The 22,405-nt window shown below is 40.6% G+C and overlaps 1 protein-coding gene across 1 annotated transcript in view; it reads left to right on the forward strand.

The window, feature by feature from the left end:
* The window catches only part of LOC116524024 (zinc finger protein 91-like), a 91,624-nt gene that overhangs the window by 56,795 nt on the left and 12,424 nt on the right, over positions 1 to 22,405 (forward strand). Inside the window, 1 exon segment of the mRNA XM_032239122.1 lies at positions 6,885 to 7,546. Within this exon segment, the coding sequence (XP_032095013.1) occupies positions 6,885 to 7,546 (662 nt within the window).

A 22,405-nucleotide genomic window follows, 5' to 3' on the forward strand; every position in this document is an offset into this window, starting at 1 on the left:
GGAGAGCTTGCATGGCAAATCTCAAGCAGGAAATAAGAAATATATTTGCAAGGAAGAGAGGCAGAAGATGATGCCTTCATTCTCACTGTGTGCTGGATGACACTAAACTAGGTTTGGATCCCCTTTCTAATTTGTCTTAGGAAAGCAGTAAACCAGCATCCCAAGACGGGATCAATTGACTGGCATTTCATTTGATGTGAACTGAACTTTCATGCTTTGATCTACACTTTAAAAAAGAAAGTCTCTCCTTGTGAGTAAAAAGAAATTGAAAGGATCCAAAATGCCAAATACACTCAATCTTCTTGATGGAAGTCATCACTTTACCAGTTCAGAAAATACTTCTCAATATGTGGGGATGAGTGTTGATGAATGGTCCAATCCATAACTTTCTGGCTGTTTGAATATATTCCCTTTTCTGTAAGGGAATCACAAAATGGAGGTCTTTTGTTCATCTTCTTTAGAGACAATGTTATTTCTTTGGCTAAGAGGACTCTAGGTATTCCCAAGGCTAGGTGAACATTGCTATGAATATGTGGGAAACCTCCCCCCCTCCAAGAATAACTTTTTGGGGAAATATTAAAAAGAAGCAGAATATTATATTCCCCCTAAGGGAGTAATGGAGAAACATGCTCTTAAGGGAGGAAGAAGCCAGCCTCAGTCTCCCTGCCTGTTTACACAAATGCCTTCTGTAATGCTCCAGTCCTGCTCAGATCTTAAAAAGTAAATTAAAATGTATGTGAATGGATAGAGAATCTATTCCCAGAACTTGTACTCGTGGGTGTTAGATAAAATGGTAAAATTTGCATTTCCCCTCTTGCCTATAGAGTGCCAGCCATGACCCCATAGGAATCCCCCCACTCTGAACTCCATTTTGTCAGCCGTCCCAGAATGACATGTGGTTGGTGGTTCTGCTTTCTTTCCAATCAGCCTCCAGCCTTCATTTTATTCCCAGCGCCTTCCTCCTGTATTGGAACTGAACCAGATGGATATTTCTTCCAAGAAATGAAAAAAGCATTTGGAGATACACAACCTTCCTTGGACTAATTCTGAATTGTGTTACAGGGCAGAGAGAGAATGGCTGGCCTTCCTTTAGCAAGTGAGGGAAGTGGAAAAGGCCCTTCCAGTGCTCAGTCTGGAATCTGTGGGGAGATCCGGGCAAGAACTGAGCAGAAGATGCTGGAAGAAGGAACCATCGTTTCACAAGTTCAGGCCTGGAACTTCAGGAGCGTCCAATATCAGGAGGATGAGGGTCCCCGAGGACTTTGTAGCCGACTCCACTTCTTTTGTAGTCGGTGGTTGAGACCAGAAAAGCACACAAAAGCGCAGATGCTGGACCTGGTGGTTCTGGAGCAGTTCCTGGCCCTTCTTCCTCTGCAGATGGAGAGCTGGGTGCGGGAGTGTGGAGCAGAGACCAGCTCCCAGGCGGTGGCCCTGGTGGAAGGCTTCCTCCTGAGCCAGGCGGAGGAGAAGAAGGAGCAGGTTGAGTTGCAGGTGAAATATAAATCTTACCACGGTATTTCTTTCCTTTGTCACAAGTCCAGTAGAGTTGGTAAAAAGTTCCATTTTATATTTACATTTCAAACGTGTATTTGAAATTCCTTTGAGATTTGAAAAATCTTTGGCAGTTTATCAGATGTTAAGCAGAGGTAGGCACCACTTCATGATGTGTAATGTCCATTAATTCTTTTTTTCCTGGATCCTATTTCAAGTCCTTCGCAATGGAGATCAGAGATCCTGAGACAAAGGTGCATTTGTCAAATCTCCCTCAAGAACTGCCTTTCAGGGGGATCCCTCAGGGAGATCCAGTTCAGGAGACCTCAGGAGGTAATATAAGGTCCTTCCACTCCTTTGATAAATCCTAACTTTCTCATCTTCTCTGTGTTCTCTCCTCTATAGCATACCTCCTCCCATTTTATTAATTATCCCTTTTGAAATTCTGTCTCCCTCACAGGGAAGAATAGAAGGAAGTCGACTCTTTGTTTGGGGGGAGCGGAAACCATGACTGAACCTCCAACTCAGGTATGAAAATAAGTTTGATTTACTAGATTTTTATTTTTTCCCTCAGGAAATCAGCTGTTGTACATATTATAGGTAGTCTTTGACTTAGGACCACAATTGAGCCTAAATTTTTTGTTGTTGAGTGACACATTTGTTAAGTGAACTTTGCCCCATTTTACGACCTTTCTTGCCACAGGTGTTAAGTGAATCGCTGAAGTTAGAAGTATGGTTGTTGTTTAGTGGCTTCCCTAATGACTTTGCTTGTCAGAGGTTCACAAAAGGTGATCACATGACCCTGGGACCCTGCAACTGTCATAAATATGAGTCAAATTTGATCATGCGGCAATGGGGATGCTGGAACAGTCGTAGGTATGAAAAACGGGCATAAGTCATTTTTGTCACTGTCGTTGTAAATCCCTAAAAACTGTTGTATGTTGAGGACTACCTGTACTGTCTCCTGCCATTTTCCCCTTTTCTTTTGGTTGGAGATTCTTTTTAGGATTTTTTTTTAGACTAGTACTTTAAAAACAAAACTGTTTTCGCTAATTATTCTCCCAACTTTTCAATAAATAATGTTTTACAGAATTCTTTATGTTAGTCATGATGTCTGCAGCTTGTCCTATGAAAAACTGTACAAAAGAGATGGTTTGCGTCCATCAAACAAATGGATTGCTTGGCATTAAATTCACAGATGCTCTGGATAAACATTTCAACTAAACAGTGCGGACAGAGAATTAATTGATACAGAACATTTCTGTCCCCAGCATTCTAAAATTAATAGGGTTAACAGTGCATATAACATAGATGTTTGTGTGGGTAAGAATGTCAACTTTGCTGTCAAGCAAAATCAAGCATTTAATCGTGAGTGCCATACAATCTGCAATCAAACAGGTGGTACGAAAGTAGGGGAAGTCAGACACAACACAGGTTATGTAGACAGTAATCACATGGTCAGTCAAAATGGATGCAAATGTGTATACACCAATGCACAGAGTATGAGGAATAAACAGGGTGAATTAGAAATTTAAGTAAATGAGGGCAGATACGATATTGTTGCCATGACGGAATCTTGGCGGGTTGAAACCTACAAATGAAACATACAACTATAGGGTAATACAGCTATTTTTATTTTTTTTAAATAGACCAAATGAAATAGGTTGTAGAGTTGCACTATATATAAGAAATAACTACATCTCTACAGAAATAGAGCACAACAATGCTGATAACTGCCTTGACATCAACTGGGAGACAAACGCTGCACCAAGTGGAAGATCATACAGGTTCCTGATAAACCTAGCATACAACTTTGTTTCCTAAAAAGTAGAGAAGGGGAACAAGGGAATCAACCAGATTGGTCTTAATTCTCACTAAGAGAGATTAAATGATAGAAGGTGTTGAAGCTATAGGAATCTTATGGGGGAATGATCATGCAATACTGGAATTCTACATTATGCAAGCACAAGCAATAGAACTAAGTCAAACTAGAGTCTTGGACTTTAAAAGACAAACTTGAACTTAGAGAGACCTTGGGAATGATTCCATGGATGAGAATCCTCAAGGGGAAAACAACTCAAGAAGCTTGGGAAATTTTGAGAAGTGAGATTATAAAAGCCCAGTCTCGCATAATACCAATGAAGAAGAAAAATAACAGCTCTCAAAAGAAATCAGCATGTCTGCATAAACAACTCTGATAAATTGAAAGACAAAAAGGACAAGTACAAAAAAGGGAAAGAGGGGCACATAACTAAGGCAGAATATCACCAAATAGCCCAAGCCTGCAAAGGTGAAGTGAGGAAAGCTAATGAACTAACGCTTATGACCAAAAATAAAAGCGTCTTTCAATATGTTAAAAACTTTTAAAAAGTCAAGGAAACAATTGATCCATTGGTGGGAGAAAGTGGCAAGAAGGTGACAAGGAACAGGGAAAAAGCAGAACTACTTAACTCGTGTTTTTCATCCACCTTTAAACAAAGGAAAAAAACAGTCCAACTTGTCAAAAACAGCACCACAAAAAACAGATTAGGAACACAAGTTAAAATCAGCAAGTGAGCACCTGTCCACCCTAGATGAGAAGACCAAGAAAGCTGATTAGGGGACTGGAGGCTAAAGCATATAAAGAATGGTTGCTGGAATTGGGTGTGTTTAGTTTAATGAAAAGAAGGACTTGGGGTGACATGACAGCAATGTTTCAATATCTCAGCGGCTGCCACAAAGAAGAGGGAGTCAAGCTGTTCTCCAAAGCAAATGGGTGGAAACTTGGATAACCATTTGTCTGAAATGGTATGGAGTTTCCTGCCTAAGCAGGAGGTTGGAGTAGAAGACCTCCAAGGTCCCTTCTAGCTAAATTATTCTATCCTACCCTACCCTACCCTGCCCTGCCCTACACTATCCTACATGCTGCCCCATTTTTGTAATTATTTGAGTTGAATTTGTGCTAGGAACCTCAAAAATATTTAAATATTCAAACTAGCAAGCTTCCCTTTTTCCAATGCCTCATTTACAATCATTAATAAGAAAAATACACAGTTAACAGTTAAGATTATTAAAATCCCAGGACAGTCGAAATATAGAAACGTCTCCAAGTAAAAAGTGTTCTGAAAGAACAATTAGCCAAGGCCCCATTAGCTTAGAAAGTAAAATTTAATCTTCTGACTTGTGCCTGGATTTGGAGGCCAAACAATCCAACTTTGCATAGGCTACAAATTGTCTTCAATGGAAAACATTCTCCATCTCCTTATTTACTGTCCAGCTAATGGCTCAGACTACTAGTAGCGTCCTTGCAATCTGAGGAGGAGCAGAGTCTCTGGGTATTGATGGCACACCAGACAGAACCCTGGTTGAGCTCTCCCAGCACTTTCAGGAAGGTGTTGAGGATGAACAGGATTGCTCCTTCTTAGGACAACATAAGGCATTTCATAAAATACTACAAAGAATCCCTTCCCCTACAGACACATTTCCTTCTTTAAAGGCAGGAAGGGTTTAAAGGCCTTCAGTGTCTTCAGAGAATCAACTGGCAGGTGGACCCACCAATCAGGAACACTATCCAAGGAAGGGTTAGTGTCACTGATTGGTGGGTTTTCCGAGGACCATCTGCCAGTTGATTCTCTCAAGTCACTGAGGACCTTTTGATTGTGGATGGATGGATTCATAGATCCAGAATGAAGAGTATTCTAATTCGGGTTTGCTGCTTGTTTGGTAGATCAATTGATCCAGAAGAAAAAAGGGCTTATTTAACCTGAATGGCACTGAAAGTCCTACAGAATCATTCAAGTTCATAAAATCTTCCTAAAATATTTATTTAGTCAAATGCTTTTGGTTCTGTCAATTTTGTCATCTAAACCAGTGGTCCCCAACCCCCGGTCCGCAGACCGGTGCCGGGCCGTGGAGTACCTGGCACCGGGCTGCGCAGCGGCCGGGGGCCATGATCGCTGCAGCAGCCGGGGGACATGATCGCTGCAGCGCAAAGGCTCCTGGGCCGTGCGCAAAAGCTCCTGGGCCGTGCGCAAAGGCTCCAGGGAAGAGAGCCCCGCGCAGGTACGCAATCAATGTGTCGTCGCGAACAACGCCCCCCCACCCCTGCGCGCGCTCAGTGGGCCACGGTAAAATTATCAAAGGTTGACTGGTCCGCGGCGATAAAAAGGTTGGGGACCACTGATCTAAACCACAGATCCTTACTAAGCATAGAGCCATTTATCTTAATGTTTATGTTTGCTATATAAAATTCTTAATAATAGGAAAGAACCTGCAATTCTTCCTTGGTCTATTCTGTATTTTTTTCTCACTTTCAGGAGGTTCTTCTGCCCTTTGAGGAGGTGGCTGTTTATTTCTCCGAGGAGGAGTGGTCTCAGCTGGATCCTGACCAAAAAGCTCTGCATTGGGAAGTCATGCTGGAGAATTATAAGAATGTGGCCTCTCTTGGTAAGGGTTTCCCACTCTCCAGTCAGAGAGTTCAGGAAGACATTTTGTAGTTAGATGCCATTAGTTAGTTCTTATGAAAACATTTATAAATTGATATCTTCAGAGGAAGAAGGGAAAGTTCTGTTTTTCTAGTGCTCCTAGGAAGGAAATAGGTCAATGGCATTTTGCTTAGATATATCTTATCTAATTTATATTTCTATTTAAACATTTTATGACAAAGTAATTTCTTGGTTTGAGGTAATGCCAAACTTCATCACACAGATTTTCAACTATTTTGGCCCAGATGCTTCCACATCAGTCCTATCAAGAATTGCCATTCAGGTTTTTTGACTTAATGTCTTTTGTAAGGTTTTATGCCTCATCAATAGAGATGTTATCATTTCTATACCATGCCATTATTAAGATGCAAATATGCAGTATATATTGGAATTTGGCACAATATCTGAAGGCAATCAATATGACTTCTGACAGAGTGAGCTTTTTCCCTAACCTTTCTCCCATTTTCATTTCGCTTTCACTTTGAAGGTGAGAATGAGAATAAAGACTCTGGAGAACCATTCCAAGTATTCAGAAAAGGAGATGTAATGGAGAAACCCGCAATTCAAACAGAATTCCAAAATCAGGAGAGAAACCTGTTGAATAACTGGAATAAGGAAAGGTCATCTCCTTCTATTGTTTCTCAGATGCAGGACTTTATTGATCAACAAGAAAAACTGAAGAAGAAATATATTGAGAAAGGTGTAAGAATCTTCAAAGAGACATTAGATATAAATGGACCCTGTGCATCACAAGCCAAAGGAGGAGCCAATATGGGCAAAGACAAAGGAAAGAAATACAGATGGAAGTTCACACCTTCACAAGAAAATAGGTCTCTTGAATCACAGCAAAGTTTTCACATGGGAGAGAAGACAAATAAATGCAATGAACATGGAAAAAAGACTGTTAATAAAAAGACATCCACAATGGAGAAGCCCTATAAATGCATGGAGTGTGGAAAGGACTTTGGAAGATGCAGTAATCTTACAATCCATCAAAGGATCCACACAGGAGAGAAGCCCTATAATTGCATGGAGTGTGGAAAGGACTTTGGAAGATGCAGTAATCTTACAATCCATCAAAGGATCCACACAGGAGAGAAGCCCTATAATTGCATGGAGTGTGGAAAGGGCTTTATCCGAAACAGTAGCCTTATTACCCATCAAAGGATGCATACAGGGGAGAAGCCCTATAAATGCATGGAGTGTGGAAAGGGATTCAGAAGAAGCAGTGAACTTACACGCCATCAAAGGATCCACACAGGAGAGAAGCCATATAAATGCATGGAGTGTGGAAAGGGCTTCATCCAAAACAGTCACCTTATTACCCATCAAAGGATCCACACAGGAGAGAAGCCATATAAATGCATGGAGTGTGGAAAGGGCTTCATCCAAAACAGTCACCTTATTACCCATCAAAGGATGCACACAGGGGAGAAGCAATATAAATGCATGGAGTGTGGAAAGGGCTTCAGAACCAGCCATGAACTTACATGTCATCAAAGGATACACACAGGGGAGAAGCCATATAAATGCATGAAGTGTGGAAAGGGCTTCAGCACACCCCATAGTCTTATTTCCCATAACATGATTCATAGACTGGAGAATCACCCAAACAAAGATACATTTGGATGAGAATGTATGCTTATTATTGATTTAATGGATTCTCTGAATGGATTTCAAATTTACAGACTGAACTCTGAAAAAGGTTTTTAGTAATGAAAAAAGAAACAATAGGCATGGGTCATTATAATTATGATTTATATATTTTTGAATGTATCTATATATACAGTATATAGAAATCTCAAATTAACGGCTCACAGGCTGGTTGTGTTACGTGAAGGACACGCCTACCCCAGCTCCGCGAATAGGGAAACTGTTGCAATATGTCACATGATGGCCACGTGACACATGGAGTTTGAAATCCGTGGTATATATGTTCATTTTATTTTATTTTTTAGAAATGAGTTTCCTGTTTTCCAACTGCCAGCAGTCTCCCAGTTAGTCATAGCTCTCAGAGCGATGCGAAGACATTTAACAGATGCTGCTTCCCTAAGCCCAAAAGGAAAATTTCAAAAAATAATAATAATCAAATTACACCCATGGTAGAGAACTGGGATCCTCCACAATAGTTAAATTTGCATCCCTAGTGTAGAACTGAGACCTGAATCAGCCAGTATCTATGCAGAAGCATTGAACATTATTCAATCAAAGGCCTCATGATATGAGGGAGTTGTCACATGCAGATCAATGTAGAGCGTGTGGGAAGAGCTGAAAGGATGAACAATTCCTCTCTCACAAAAGGAGCCAGAAGTGCCCCAAGTGCATGTGCAATTTTCTTTTCAAGCATTATCGCCATGTTTTGCGCTCTTGTAGTGTGGTGAGTCCAAATTCGATTTAAATGAAATCAATTAAATATCAGTTGGGTAGTTTTGAGGATGGGTGCACTCACCATTGGGTCATCTTTGGCATTTTCCTCCTCTGAGGCCTCCCCATTGGTAGGACTCTTCATCACCTTAGGTTGGGGATCCTCTTCCAGAGGTTGTTTGTCCTTTTCCTCCTCCGAGGCCTCCCCTTTGGTAGGATTCTTCGTCACCTTAGGTGGGGATCCTCTTCCAGAGATTGTTGCCCCAGATGACTATTTTCTGGTGGCATCTGGGGCCTTCTCTTTACCACCGTGGCAGTTGGTATGCACGTTTGTGGCATTGGGGCTGGAGCTAAGCACTCTGATGCTCTGTGGCTAAGTTGACAGTAACGGTGGCATTTTATTGGGCCCTTGACTTGACTTGACTTGATCTTCGTAAATGTCAACGTCCATAAGGCAGTGACCGTTGCATTGTGAAGGCCAGGGGCAGGACGTCACGGATTACAGCACGCCATTGATCCCGATTTAGGGCGGCTTGTTGGGCATCGGTTATCGAAAAATGGAGTGGTTGAAGATTGTGAGCCACTTGGGATATCCACGTTTTCTTTGGGGCGTTTTGTGCGATTTTCCACCCATCCGGTCGTAGCGAGTTAATCGATCGGTAAGGTAATCGGCTATTGTCCATACGGCAAACGTGTCCAAACCATCTAAGTCGTTGTCTTCTTAGGTAAAGTTTGATTGTAGTTTGGTTTTTACACAGCTGCAATACCGTTTCGTTTCTCCACCGGTCCCGTAGAGTTATGTGCAGAATGTTGCGTAGGCATCTTAGCTGGAATCGCTCTAATAGGTTCAGGTCGCTTTTAAGTAAAGTCCACGATTCCGAGCCGTACAGTAAGATTGTGCGGATGGAAGCATTAAATATCCTCATCTTGGTCGCAATCGTCACGTCATTTTGGCTCCACAGGCACTTCCTTAAAGAGGCGAATGCGGCTGTAGCATTGCCAATGTGGCTTTTGATGTCATTTGTAGCCACTACACGTTGGCTGTCGATGATCGACCCCAAATATTTAAACGTGTCTACTCTTTCGATAGGGTTGCCTTCGAGGTGCAGTTGCGCTGGTTGAGTGCCCGTGAAAATGAATTTGGTTTTTTCACCATTTATCACCAGGCCGAGCTTGTTAGCATTTGCTTGTAATGCATCCAGGGTATTTTGGGCGGATTGGGCTGTTTCAGCAAAGAAGACGATGTCATCAGCATACACCAAGTCCGTGAGAGACAGCTGAGCCCCGATTTGAACGCCTGGTGTGTCTTTAAAAGTTTGTCTGAGGATCCAATCCATGGTTATATTGAATATAGCAATAGCAGTAGACTTATATACCGCTTCATAGGCCTTTCAGGCCTCTCTAAGCGGTTTACAGAGAGTCAGCATATTGCCCCCAACAATCTGGGTCCTCATTTTACCCACCTCGGAAGGATGGAAGGCTGAGTCAACCCTGAGCCGGTGAGATTTGAACCGCTGACCTGCTGATCTAGCAGTAGCCTGCAGTGCTGCATTTAACCACTGCGCCACCTTGGCTCTTGAAGAGCATTGGTGAAATAATACAGCCTTGTTTGACGCCGGTAGTTATTGAGAATGGTGGGGACACATTTCCCAGGTATTTTGTCCGGCTCATTCCACCTTCGTAAAAAGCTTTAAGCATGTTGAGTGTAGCATAGGGGATTGATTCAGCTTTAAGGGCGCACCACAACGATGAATGATCTATGCTATCGAAGGGGCATGAAAAATCCACAAATACTAAAAAAGTGTCCTTTTTGTAACGCAGGCGTGATTCGGCTAGTTGTCTCAGGGTAAATATTTGGTCTGTGCAACCTCTTCCTGGTCTGAAACCGGCTTGCTCTTCCCTGCAGTTAGTTTCTCTGACTTTCAGTAGTCTGGATCGGATTATAGAGGTTAAGAGCTTGCCGGATGTTGATAGCAAACTTATTCCTCTATATTCTTCTCTCTCTTTATTGGGCCCCAGGAGGGAAGGAACCTAGTTACATCTCTAAACTTAGGAACCGCCTCATCACATTGTTCTGCTATCCATCCTGCAGTTTCCCCTTCATTCATCCATTCTTCTATTGTCGAGAACTCTTCTCTGTTGGAAGGTGGGGTAAGAACATGTTGGGGCATTGCAGGTGCACATTGTTCCACCATCCATCCTGCAGTCTTCCCCTCGTTCATCCCTCCTTCCATTATCAAGAACACTTCTCTGTAGGAAGGTGGGGTAAGAACCTGTTGTGGCATTGCAGTTGAGACTGGACTCTGGGGGGGTGTCAATCTCTGGGTTGGCCACTGCCCAGTTATCTGCCATGGTGCCATCTGCTGAGGGAGGGCAGGTGCCCACTGGCATCCCTTCCATCCATGACCTGGGGTTAAGACCCATCCTGGGGGTGCCTGATTCACAGGTTGCAGTTCAACCAACGATGACTGGCTAGGAGGGGATATATGCCAAGGCCCCCTCTGCTGGCTTGGAGGATTTTCCCATGTTGATGGCCAAGCAGATGCCCACTGGCATCTTTTCCATCCAAACTCTGGGAAGAAAGCCCAATTTGGCGGTGCTTAATTCACAAGCTGAAGCCCAATTTCCGGTGGTTGGCTAGTGAAAAATGCTGGTCAAATCCCTTCTTGCTGGATGGGTTGAATTTTCCATTTTGATAGGGAATCTGTCTTCAACTCAGTTGCAGGGTAATGGGTCATTTCATTTATCGCTGTTTGGAAGGAGTAATTATCTCCACTCCAGTCCTCCAGTCCCTTGCAGCTTTTACTAGTGAAGGGGGGAAAGATTGACTCACGTTTGGCTGAAGAAGATGATCTGAGATTCCAAACACCTTGTTGCTTCCAGCTGTGTGTAGAATCTTTCCCCCACTGCATTCCTCCAGATGCTATAAATCTTCAAACAGAAATTCCTTCGCACTCCAAGGCTTTGCAAAGAAGCTTCAAACAGAAATTCCTATGCACTCTGAAGTTTTGCAGAGAAGCGCCTTGTCCAGCTCATTTTCTTCACTGATATTTTACACTGACTGGGTCAGTCAGCGTTGGGAAATCAGCACCCCTATCACCAGTCCCCTTGCGAGGGTGCTGGTGATTTATTTTAAAGAGAGATTTGGGATAATGTCAGCATTCCAAATATCATGCAGAATTAAATTAGAGTCCAAGGCAAAACTTTCCTCAAAATTCCAACTTAATAAGACAGACATGTTGGCACTTCTGTGGAAAATCCCAAATCTGAAAACTTCCTGGGATTTCACCCAGTTGAAAGTTCATGATCTTATCCCCTCACCCATAAATCCATCACACAGTCCAATCTTCTTCAGCCACACTGGCATTTCCACCCATCTAATTCCGGTCAGATGCAGAGGTGCGAAGACAAAAGATGACCTTGGGCTTCTAGAAAAGAATGACAACAACACATTGCACAATTCTCCTTTCTATTCCCCCCTCCCAACTACTACACTAATGAAGGAGCACAGTGAAATAAAAGAGAGTGTGGCAGGCCAAAGATCCTAAAAGGTATATAACTGCAGGCCTGACACAGAGAGGTTAATTCAATTCTTTTTTAACCCCTTTTTTTGTTTCCATGTACATTCTTTCTTGCAATTGTAGCTAGATCTCTTTTTTTCCCTCACCTCCATATCCAGAAGAATCTTTTCAAACCATCGGAAAATCTTCAGGTCTTGTGTTTGGAAGGTTTTGTCTCTTTATTTGCGATCTGTGGATTGATCCCAGTATCATTGCTCAGGCTGGTCCAGGTTCTTTCATGCCTCTCAAAGGCATTTGTGGGTCGTAGAGGTAATCCAGAAGGAATAAGACCTGTCACAAGCCGTAATGATCACCTACAATAAGAAGAAAAGAATTATGCATAGCATAGATGAATGAAGGAGATGCAAGGGAAGACAAGATAGAAAGTGGATAAGAGAAACAAGGAGAAACAAGATAATCCATGGGAGGACTATAATTTAATTATACAATAACCAAAGAAATTTAATAGTTGAAAGTTGCAGTTCTATTGAGAAATTTACTCGAGTTTCAACCAAGGTGTAAAAACTTTTTGGCCCCTTGTTCTTCTTCGCCAGTTTTCTTTTGTCCTGCTGTGTAGTTTTATGTCTCCCAGGTTTATTTCACCTCCCTCCCTGAACACAGAAGAGTCACTTCTGATGGATTTCCTCTTCACCTTTATGCAGCCTGAGCTCTGATAAGAATCATGTTGCCATTTATATAATTTCAAATGGGAAATTATATAAGCATAATTATGAACCACTTTGGCATAGCATACAGACAGAGATGAAAAAATGGGAGAAATTGCACCTATCTTTGCTGGGTAGGATAGCGGCAGTGAAAATGAACATTCTACCAAAATTTTTATTTCTCTTCCAAATGTTACCTATACTAAAAAAAGATGCGAACCTTTTAGAATGGCAGAAGGGTATTAACAAATTTGTGTGGGCAGGAAAGAAGCCGAGGGTAAAGATGAAAATAATGCAAGATGCACGTGAGAGAGGAGGATTGAAACTACCTAATTTAAAACTATATTATGATGCAGTGGCATTATCTGTAATTAGTGATTGGATTCACTTAACCAATGATAGAATATTGAACATAGAGGGACACGATCTGCTATTTGGTTGGCATGCTTACCTGTTATTCAACAAAAAATTGGATAAGAACTTTAAAAGTCATATTTTAAGAAATGCTTTATTGCGGGTCTGGAAGAAATACCAATATAAATTAAATGACAAGATACCCATGTGGGCAATTCCTAGACACGCAATTGAAAATATGAATACAGCACAAAAACAGGACAGAATTACTTACAGACAGCTTCTTACCTCGGAAAGGGGGGTATTACAATTAAAATCTTTAGAGGTATTAAAAGAGGACAAGGTAGTTCAAACATGGTTCCAGTATGGGCAATTACAGGCTAGGTGGAAAATAGATCAAGAAATTGGTTTTATTCAAGTTGAGGATAATCTGTTTAAACAAATAAGAGATCAAAGCTTAATGCATATAAAGAGGATATATAATGTATTAATACAGATGGATTCAGAAACAGAATTAGTTAAAGATTGTATGATAAAATGGGCTCAAAATATTGAGGAACCAATAATGTTGGATACATGGGAAAGAATCTGGGTAAGAAATGTGAAATTTACACAAGCTCAAAATCTGAGAGAAAATTTTTACAAGATGTTCTATAGATGGCATTTAGATCCTAAAAAGTTGGCTTCTATGTATCCGAATGTACAGCCTAAATGTTGGAGGTGTGGTTCTCTCGATGCTACATATTATCATATATGGTGGACTTGCCAAAAGGTTAAGGCATTTTGGATAAAAATATGGTGGGTCATGCAAAATGTTTTTAAAAGAAGGATAAAGTTTAGTCCTCAGTTATTTTTACTAGGTATATGTACTGACTTTACAGTGGTAGAGACCAATTTGACTTTGCACCTGATAACTGCAGCAAGACTGTTGGTGGCGCAATATTGGAAGAAGGAAGACTTGCCTACAATCCAAGAATGGACATTGAAAGTAACAAACTTAGCGGAAATGGCTAAAATATCGGCATATCTCAAAGATCATTCAAATGAGAGATATAAACGAGACTGGAAAAAATGGATTGACTATATACAAAATAAATACGGGACTAAGAAATTCCAGTTAGCCTATGCTTAAGATCAGAAATGATTTAAACTGTTAAAAGTTAGTTCAGTAAGAAGAAGCTAAGGTCAATCTAGAATGTCATTAATTTCTTTATTTCTTTTTTCTCAATAGATTTTAGACTGTGTTAGTTAAAAATCCATACCGGGTACGGGTTCTGGGAAGTCGGGGGGGGGAAGGAGGAGGGGGGGTGGGGGGGTGGAGGGAGGGAGGGGTACACACAACAAAAAAAAATTGTACTTCAATGTTTTAATGATTGACAAATGACATATTTGTGTTTTTTTTTTCAAAGAAAAAATAAAAAAGTTCTGTTCAAAAAAAAAAGAATCATGTTGCAATTACCATATTTTCCTGCGTATAGGACGACTGGGTGTTTAAGACGACCCCCTACTTTTCCTGTTAAAATATAGGGTTTGGGCTATACTCACCGTATAAGACTACCCCTCTTCCGAGGCACACCAAATAAAAATTAAAAAGCATCAGATTTTATTTCATTATGGTAGCTTCTGACGGATTTCCTCTTCACCTTTATGCAGCCTAAGTTCTGATAAGAACCACATTGCCATTAGCTAAAAAGTGGTGAGCAAGACCACCCAGTGAGTGTAGGAGAAACCCTAAATTCTGAATCATGCATATATCCCTCTCAAAGATGAAATTTTCCTAGAATCATAAGGTCTGTTTTGTCCTCATTACATTTTACTACTGTGCAGCTTGACATGCAGCTAAATTCAACTATCCCCCAATAAAAGAGACCATGTGAGTAGATCTGGAGGCTTTATTAAAGGAACAGGATGGGTGAAACTGAAAAAATTGAAATACAAGTATTCCTTGAGGTACGAACCTAATGGAGCTTGCCCTCAAAAAATGTGTCAAATGAATCCGATTCAATTTTACAAATTCTTAAAATCAAATTCATTAATTGAATCAAATGGCTTGTTAAATGAATGAAGATCTGACTTCCTGCCACCGATCAGCTGATTCCTATGCAGCTTAAGGAGGAACTAAATTGCCTCCAATCAGCCTCACAGAGCTCTCCATTTGCAGTTTTAAAAAATCCACTTGCTGCACATCAGCTCAAGCCTCTTCAGACAGCTGCCCAGAGGGGATGTGAAGGTAATTTACAGAACTCTCAGATTGAAGAAGCTCACACTCAGCGAACCAGTAATAAACCGGTTAGGAACCCACCACTGCTAGATACAGCTCAGGATATGAGCAAGTTTTGTTTTGCCCATAACAAATCCAATGTAACATTGTGCTTTGGTATCTATTGTTTTTAAGTAGGCAACAGCAGCTAATGCTGTGATAGAAACATCAGAAAATATACAGAGTTTTTGGGTTTGTATCTACTTAAAGCAGGGATATCAAACTCAACTTATTGAGGGCCGTATCAGCTTTATGCTTGTTCTCAAAAGACGTTCCACGTTCCACGTAAGACATGGGCATGGCTGGGTGGTTGCAGCCAGATCACTGGGACTAGGTGAGTATGGGTGGCTCGACATGGCCTGCTTGACGCTGCTCACTGGGCACAGCTGACTTGGGACAGCCGGGTCAGGATGGAACAAGTCATTCTGGCTACCTCAACATGGGGACAACTTGGTGCCCCACAAGCTCCTTGCCTCCCTAAACTGCTGGCAGCCAAGCGTGTGCATGCATATGTGTGCACTCACACAGAGAGACACACACTGCATTCCAAGTTTGGGTACTTTGAACCATGGAGGAAGGAGAGGGCCTTCTCCCCAAGCCTAGGCATGATTGGCAGTTTCCAACTTCAGATGTGGATAAAAGACTCCACGCTTGGAACGGTGTGTGTGTGTGTGTTTGTGAATGTGAGTTTGTTTGTCTATCTATGTGTGCATGTGCACAGCAGGTCAATGGAGATGTTCTTTTCCCAATCTCAGACATCATTGGCATTTCTTCCCTGGTTCCTCCTCTCGGCAAAGCAGGAGGCGGTGGATGACATTGCTGCATGCGGAAGAGTGGATAAAAAAGTTTGCAGGAAGCAGTTTCCTCCAACTTCTGCCTTGACAGATCTCTGAAGAGAAAGAAGGAATGTCTCTCTTCTTCTTAAGAAGTCATCTATACAATTTAGAAGTCATCCAAATTGGATTTAAATAAAATTAATTAAATATCAATTGTGTGGTTATGTTCTAGTCATGTATGTGTTATATTCATGTATTAAATTCTTTAGCTGCTTTAAAATGTATTAACACATGAAGATTTCTGAAAGGATTTGGAGGGGGCATATTTCAGGATTTGAGAGGCTCATATTGGTTTGAAGATTTTTATTCAATTGTCAAAAATAGTTCTGGGTCATGCTGGACAATAAAGAGACAGAAAAGATCAAAGAAGTTAATTCAAATCTTTTTTAACTCCTTTTCTCTTTCCATCGACATTCTTTCTTTCACTAATTGTATCTGAATCTCTTTTTTCGTGCATCTTCATCTCCCTATCCAGATAAACCTTTTCAAACTGCTGGAATACTTAGGTTTTGTAGTTGGAGGAGAATTAGTACTTATGTTTTTCTGTTTATTCATGATCTGTGGTTTGATGGGTCTCAATATCATGTCTTGAACTGGTCTGGGTTCTTCCTTCCCTCTGAATGGAATTTTGGGGTTGCAGAAGTAAGGCAGAAGGGACAAATCAGAACATTATTTCAGGAGCTGCTAATGTGTGGCCATCTTGTCTCCTCCACCCAGGCTCATACTTTGTCAGGGTGCGCACAGCTTTACTATGTGAGACAACCCAAGAGCAATAACAACAAACACGGTTTGTAAGAAATGCGGGTTTTATCTACAAAAGAATAATGGCTGAGTGTAGGAAGAAAGAGAAATGAAGCATCCTAAACCAGGGTCAGTTGACGCATTTAATTTGAGGTGGACTGAATTTTCATCCTTTGTTAAATGCCAAATACACTGAATATTCTAGGTGGAAGACATCCATTTACCATCTCAGAAAAGTACTTCTATGAGGATGAGTTTGGTTGAAAGGTTGTTGAGAGCTTAATGGCTTGTTCTCCTTTTCCCCTGACTAGATGAATATTGAAAAAGCATTGAAAAGGACATTCACTGACTATATTAATATTTTCCTATCCCTCAGGAAATCGGATGACGTACATGTGCTGCGCAGGAGTTTAGAAAGGCGGAAATAAAATCTTATTGATCCAGAGGTGGAAAAGGTAGGTAGGTGCATTTCTATGTGTGTGCGTGCGTGTGTGTTCTTCTCACAGAAAGGGAGACAGAGGGTTCTCACTATAAAAAAAGGGAAGATACACATGCCTAGTCCTCATCCAGGTTTAGTTTTTTGAGTTTTAGGAGTGGGAGAACTCCTCCCCCACTCGATCCTATTTTTCCCTCCTGCTTAACCACCCTTTCCATGATTGTAACAGGCATGGGGGGAAAGCAGACACGTATGCTGCCCTCGGGAATAAATCGAGATCCTCAGAAATAAAAAACGCAAGACAGGATTAGAACCATTAGCAAGGACACACACGAAAGGCAGTCACACAATTGTACAAAGAAAACAAAAGGACTTCAAAGAGGAAAATGGTATAAAAATGTACACTTATTGTGTATCGGTGTCAACCCACCCAGGAACGCTGGTCCACGTCACTGTTGGTCTTGCCTTCCTGAAAAGAACTAAACCTTGCTTTCAACACAGCTTGTTTCGATCCTAAATTCTTTCACCACGCCAATAATGCTCTCCCAGCTGGGAAGACCGAACCCACAGAGGAAACTTTCTTTCCTTATAAGGAAACTCTGGAAAGAAAAAAAAACAAAAGAAATGTACTAGTATGGAAGGTATTGTATCTGTCTTAACAGCAGTAACTGTGAGAGGGATCTAGAGTTTTAGCGGGATAATCACTTAAATACGAGCCAGCATTGTGCTGCAGCTACCAAAAAGGCTAATGCAGTCCTAGGACGCATCAACAGAGGGACAGTATCAAGATCATGAGAAGGGTTAGTTTCACTTTAGACTGCACTGGTAACACTACACTTTTAATCGAGTTTTGATCACCATGATCCCCAAAAATACTGAGACTCCACAAAGAATGCAGAGAACAACAAAGATGATTAGGGGAAAGGAGACTAAAACATGAAGAGCAGATGCAGGAACAGGGTAGATCTAATCTAAGGAAAAGAAGGATTAGGAATGACATAACAGAAGCCTTTCAATACTGAGGGGCTGCCATGGATAAGAAGAGGTCAATCTATTCTCCAAAGAACCAACGGCAGCAGAAGAAATAATGGAGGAAAACTTATCCAAGACATACCGGTATAAATCACCAGGACCTTATGGATTTCATCTCAGAGTTCTTTTTATTTTTTTTGAATTTTTTTTTATTGTTTTAGTTAAACAAAAACACACAAAAAAAAGAATCATCTTTCGTTACATCTTGTAGAAAGCATATCGATTGGTTACAAATGAATTCCGTGCGTTTCTTCCACAATCCTTACATATACTTCATTCAAATCAAGTTGTACATTTTAAGTAAAGAAAAAAGAGTGTGTATTTTACTATCCCTGTACCGCAATTCTCATTTAATTACCATTATTTAAACATGTTTTTATCTAGAATCATTTATATTTAAAGACACAACAACCTACTGGCATTCATTTGCAGTTTCAATAGATCTCCAATAACATTACACCTTTATGGCATATTCTAAAACAAATTCAGTTAAGTAAGATATATAAGCATTTCCCTCCACATAGCACACCTGTATGTATCATTAGATATTATCCATTAATATTTCTTTGTTATTATTGTAGTTGACTAATTTTTTTTACTGTTTATCTCACCTCTCCTCTCCACAGGCCCACACAATATTATACCTTTATAGCCATCTGTAGGCAATAATTTATTAATAAGATTTATAGGTCTTTTCCCTCAATCCCAAATTAGTTAATTACGTGCTAAGAAAATAAACATTAAGCATCTAAGACAATCTAAGGGATGTTAACATTTCTACTTATCAATCACCAAAAATATACATTAATATTTCTATGGCTGGTTATTTATCCTAACTAAGGTTATCATTTCACCATTAGTATCATAGTAAATTATATGTTAATGAATATACATTCAATAGTAATCTAGAACAGTCTATAAAGTACTAACATCTCTACTTATTAATCATCAATAATTAACTAGCTTTTTTTCATCAAAGACAACTGGCATTATTAACCAGTGTCTTTCCAGTAACAAAATGGTCTTTTCTCTCTCGCCAGCTGTTGTGTCGATTCCCTTTCCAGAATCTTTCCAGGGTTTAAGACTTCTCTCCGCACTTTGTAGCTTAAAAGATCTCTCATGTAGTTTTGTTGCCCTTGAGTTGTTATTAATGTAAGCTTAACTTTGGTTGTCAGGTTTATTTCTGGATAGATTTGTCTTATTAACTCCATCTTTTTCGCTCTTTCTTTTTCTCCTGCATCTTGGAGTTTGGGATGAAGCACCAAATTATCAAAGTCACTTTTCCAGCTTCCCGTCTTTCCACCTTCACTCACATTTACTCCATTAATAAGTTCATCTGAGTTCTTATCTTTGTTTTGCTATATTTTCATTCAATTCTTTAATTTCTGGGGCTGCAACCCCATCATCTTTTTTTGTGATACCCCATAGTCTGTCCCAAATCTCTCAAGTCCTTCTGAGATGTTTTGAAGTCCAGCCAAAATGTTTTGAATTATCAAGTTTTCTCCATCTGAGTATTGATCCATTTTTTAGAGTAAGAGGAAATATAAAGAAAAAGCAAAGAAAGGAATTTGGTACTTTCTGTCACTCTAGCCTGTCACAAATTGTTGAAGAATATATCTATTTTTATTTTAAATCTTAAGCAGATGTTCTTTTATGGTTTTCAAAAAAAGAAGGGTTCTAACCTTTTTCTTTCCTTTCCCAATTCTTGCCAAAATATTTTCACACGCACCAGCAATACACTATTTGTGACCCCTAAACAAGTTCCAAACCCTTCTGTTGCAAAGTCAGTGTAGTCAAATAGGAGTGAACAAAGGATACATTTGTTACAACAGCAAAAGAAAAAAAACTTCAGTCTTAGGCTTCCAAGTGGCAGATTCAACTATTTTAAATGCTTTTTCCTTAAGTATCTTTAATATGATATTATAACAAGTAAAAGGAGAAGTTTATTAAAGTAAAAAAAGTTTTAATTTAAGCCAAAAAAGTTAAAGTAGTAAAAAGAAATAGAGGAAAAAAAGTCAGTCCCTTCACCGCAAGCAGAGAAACAGGAAACGTTGCAATCACTTCAATCCACAAAACAACATTACAGGCAAGAGCAAAAAGCTTTCTAAGGCAGTCCAATAGGGATTAAATACTCCACTCTGTTCTTACTTAAGGGACTAATTTAGCTGGAACGAGCTCCCTGTTGAGATCCGGATCCTTACTACCCTCCCGGCCTTCTGCAAAACCACCAAGTCCTGGCTGTTCCAGCAGGCTGGGGGGAGCTGAGAAGCATCTACCTCCATAGAAATTGTGAATGTTGGTTTTGTTTTTAATATGTTGTCTTTGTCTTGTTCCCCCCTTTCCCTTGTCTTTTGTAAGCTGCCCGGAGTCCTCCGGGAGTGGGCGGCATACAAGACAAATAAATAATAAAATAATAATAATAATAATAATAGCTTAAGAAAAAAGTTTCTTAGGGCAATCTTCTAAAAGAAAGGGGGGAAAAACCCTCACCAGCCGGAACACTTTCACTTCTCTTTCTTTCTGGAGCCGTCTCCAACTATGTCAGCCTGGGGGCTGCCTGTTTGCCACAGGTTGGAAGTGCTTCCCTTGGGTCCATCAGGGACTTTGCGATGTCCCTGCGACCAGCAAGGTCTTGTCTTCCCAGTCACCATCTCTTCGGAACAGTTTAGGTCCTACCGGACCATCCAGGGGCAAAAGTGTCATCGGTGGATTCGGATTGTCGAGTCTGCATGATGTAATGTTGTGACGTTGGCTCCTCCTCCTCCGGATTACATCTCAAGAGTTCTGAAGGAGCTAGCAGATGTTATCTCAGAACTATTGTACCATATCTTTAAAAGATCTGGAGCACTGGGGAACTGCCAGAAGATTGGAAAAGACCGAAGTGGTTCCCATCTTCAAAAAAAGTGGGAGGGGAAACAGACCCAAGAAATTACGGACCAACCAGTCTAACACCAATATCTGGAAAGATGCTGCAAATAATAATAAAAAAACCAGATCTGTGAAAATCTATAAACAAATAAATTTAAAACTACTAGCTAGCAAAGGGTTGTTAAAAACATGCCAAACCAATCTTATTTCATTCTTTAACAAAGTGACTAGATTAGAAGACCAGCATAATGCTGTGGACATAGAATTCATCAAGGCATTCAACAAAGTAGATCACAACCTGTTTCTTGGTAAACTAGAAAAATGTGGGAGAGTAAGCATCCAGCTGTCAAACAGAATGCAGCTAAAACGGACCTTGGAGGTCTTGTCCAACCCACTGCTCAAGCAGATCTTATACCATTAGACAAGTGACTGTCTAGTTTCTACTTAAAAACATCCAGTGATGAAGCAGACACACCCACCACTTCTGAAGGCAAGCTTTTCCACAGGTTAATTGTCCTCATTATTAGGAAGTTTCTCCTTAATTCCAGGTTGCTTTTCTCCTTGTTCAGTTTCCATCCATTGTTTCTTGTCCTGCACTCTCGTGCTTTGCAAAATAAATTGGCCCCCTCCTCATTGTGGCAGCCTCTCAAATACTGGAATGCTCCTATCGTGTCCCTCCCAGTCCTTTTTCTCAACACTAGTCAAACCCAAATTGTTCACGTGTTTTAGTCCCCAGGCATTTAATCATCTTAGTTGCTCTTTTTGGCACTTTTTCTAAAGTCTCAACAGCTTTTTTGTAATGTGGCAATAAAAACTGGTTGCAGTATTCCAGCTGTGGGCTTACTAAGGCTTTAGAATGTGATACTAATACGTCACATGATTTTGATTCTATGACTCTGTTTATGCAACCAAGCATTGTATTATCTTTTTTGTCTGCTGCCACGCACTGCTGACTCACGTTTAACTGATCGTCCACTAAAACACCAGGGTCCCTCTCACAGTTATTGTTTTTGAGCCAGGCTTCACCTAATCTGTACTTGTACCTTTGGTTTTTCCCGCCCAGGTGTAAAACCTTGCTTTTCTCCAGAACAAATTTCACTTCGTTGCATGGTGCCCATTGTTCAAGCCTGCCAAGATCTTTTGCATCCTGAATTGGTCTTCTGGGGCGTTGGCTGCTCCTGCCATCTTAGTGCCATCTGCAAATTTGAGGAGGAGCATGAGTTGAGGTGTATGATGTCCATTTCTTCTTCTTTTCTTCTGTCTACCATTTCAAACCATTCTCTATGGAGATCAGAGATCCTGAGGGAAGGAAGCCAGAGGTGGGTTGCTCCTGGT

Source organism: Thamnophis elegans, chromosome 2 (genome assembly GCF_009769535.1).
Source record: "Thamnophis elegans isolate rThaEle1 chromosome 2, rThaEle1.pri, whole genome shotgun sequence".
NCBI classification, from domain to species: Eukaryota; Metazoa; Chordata; class Lepidosauria; order Squamata; family Colubridae; genus Thamnophis; species Thamnophis elegans.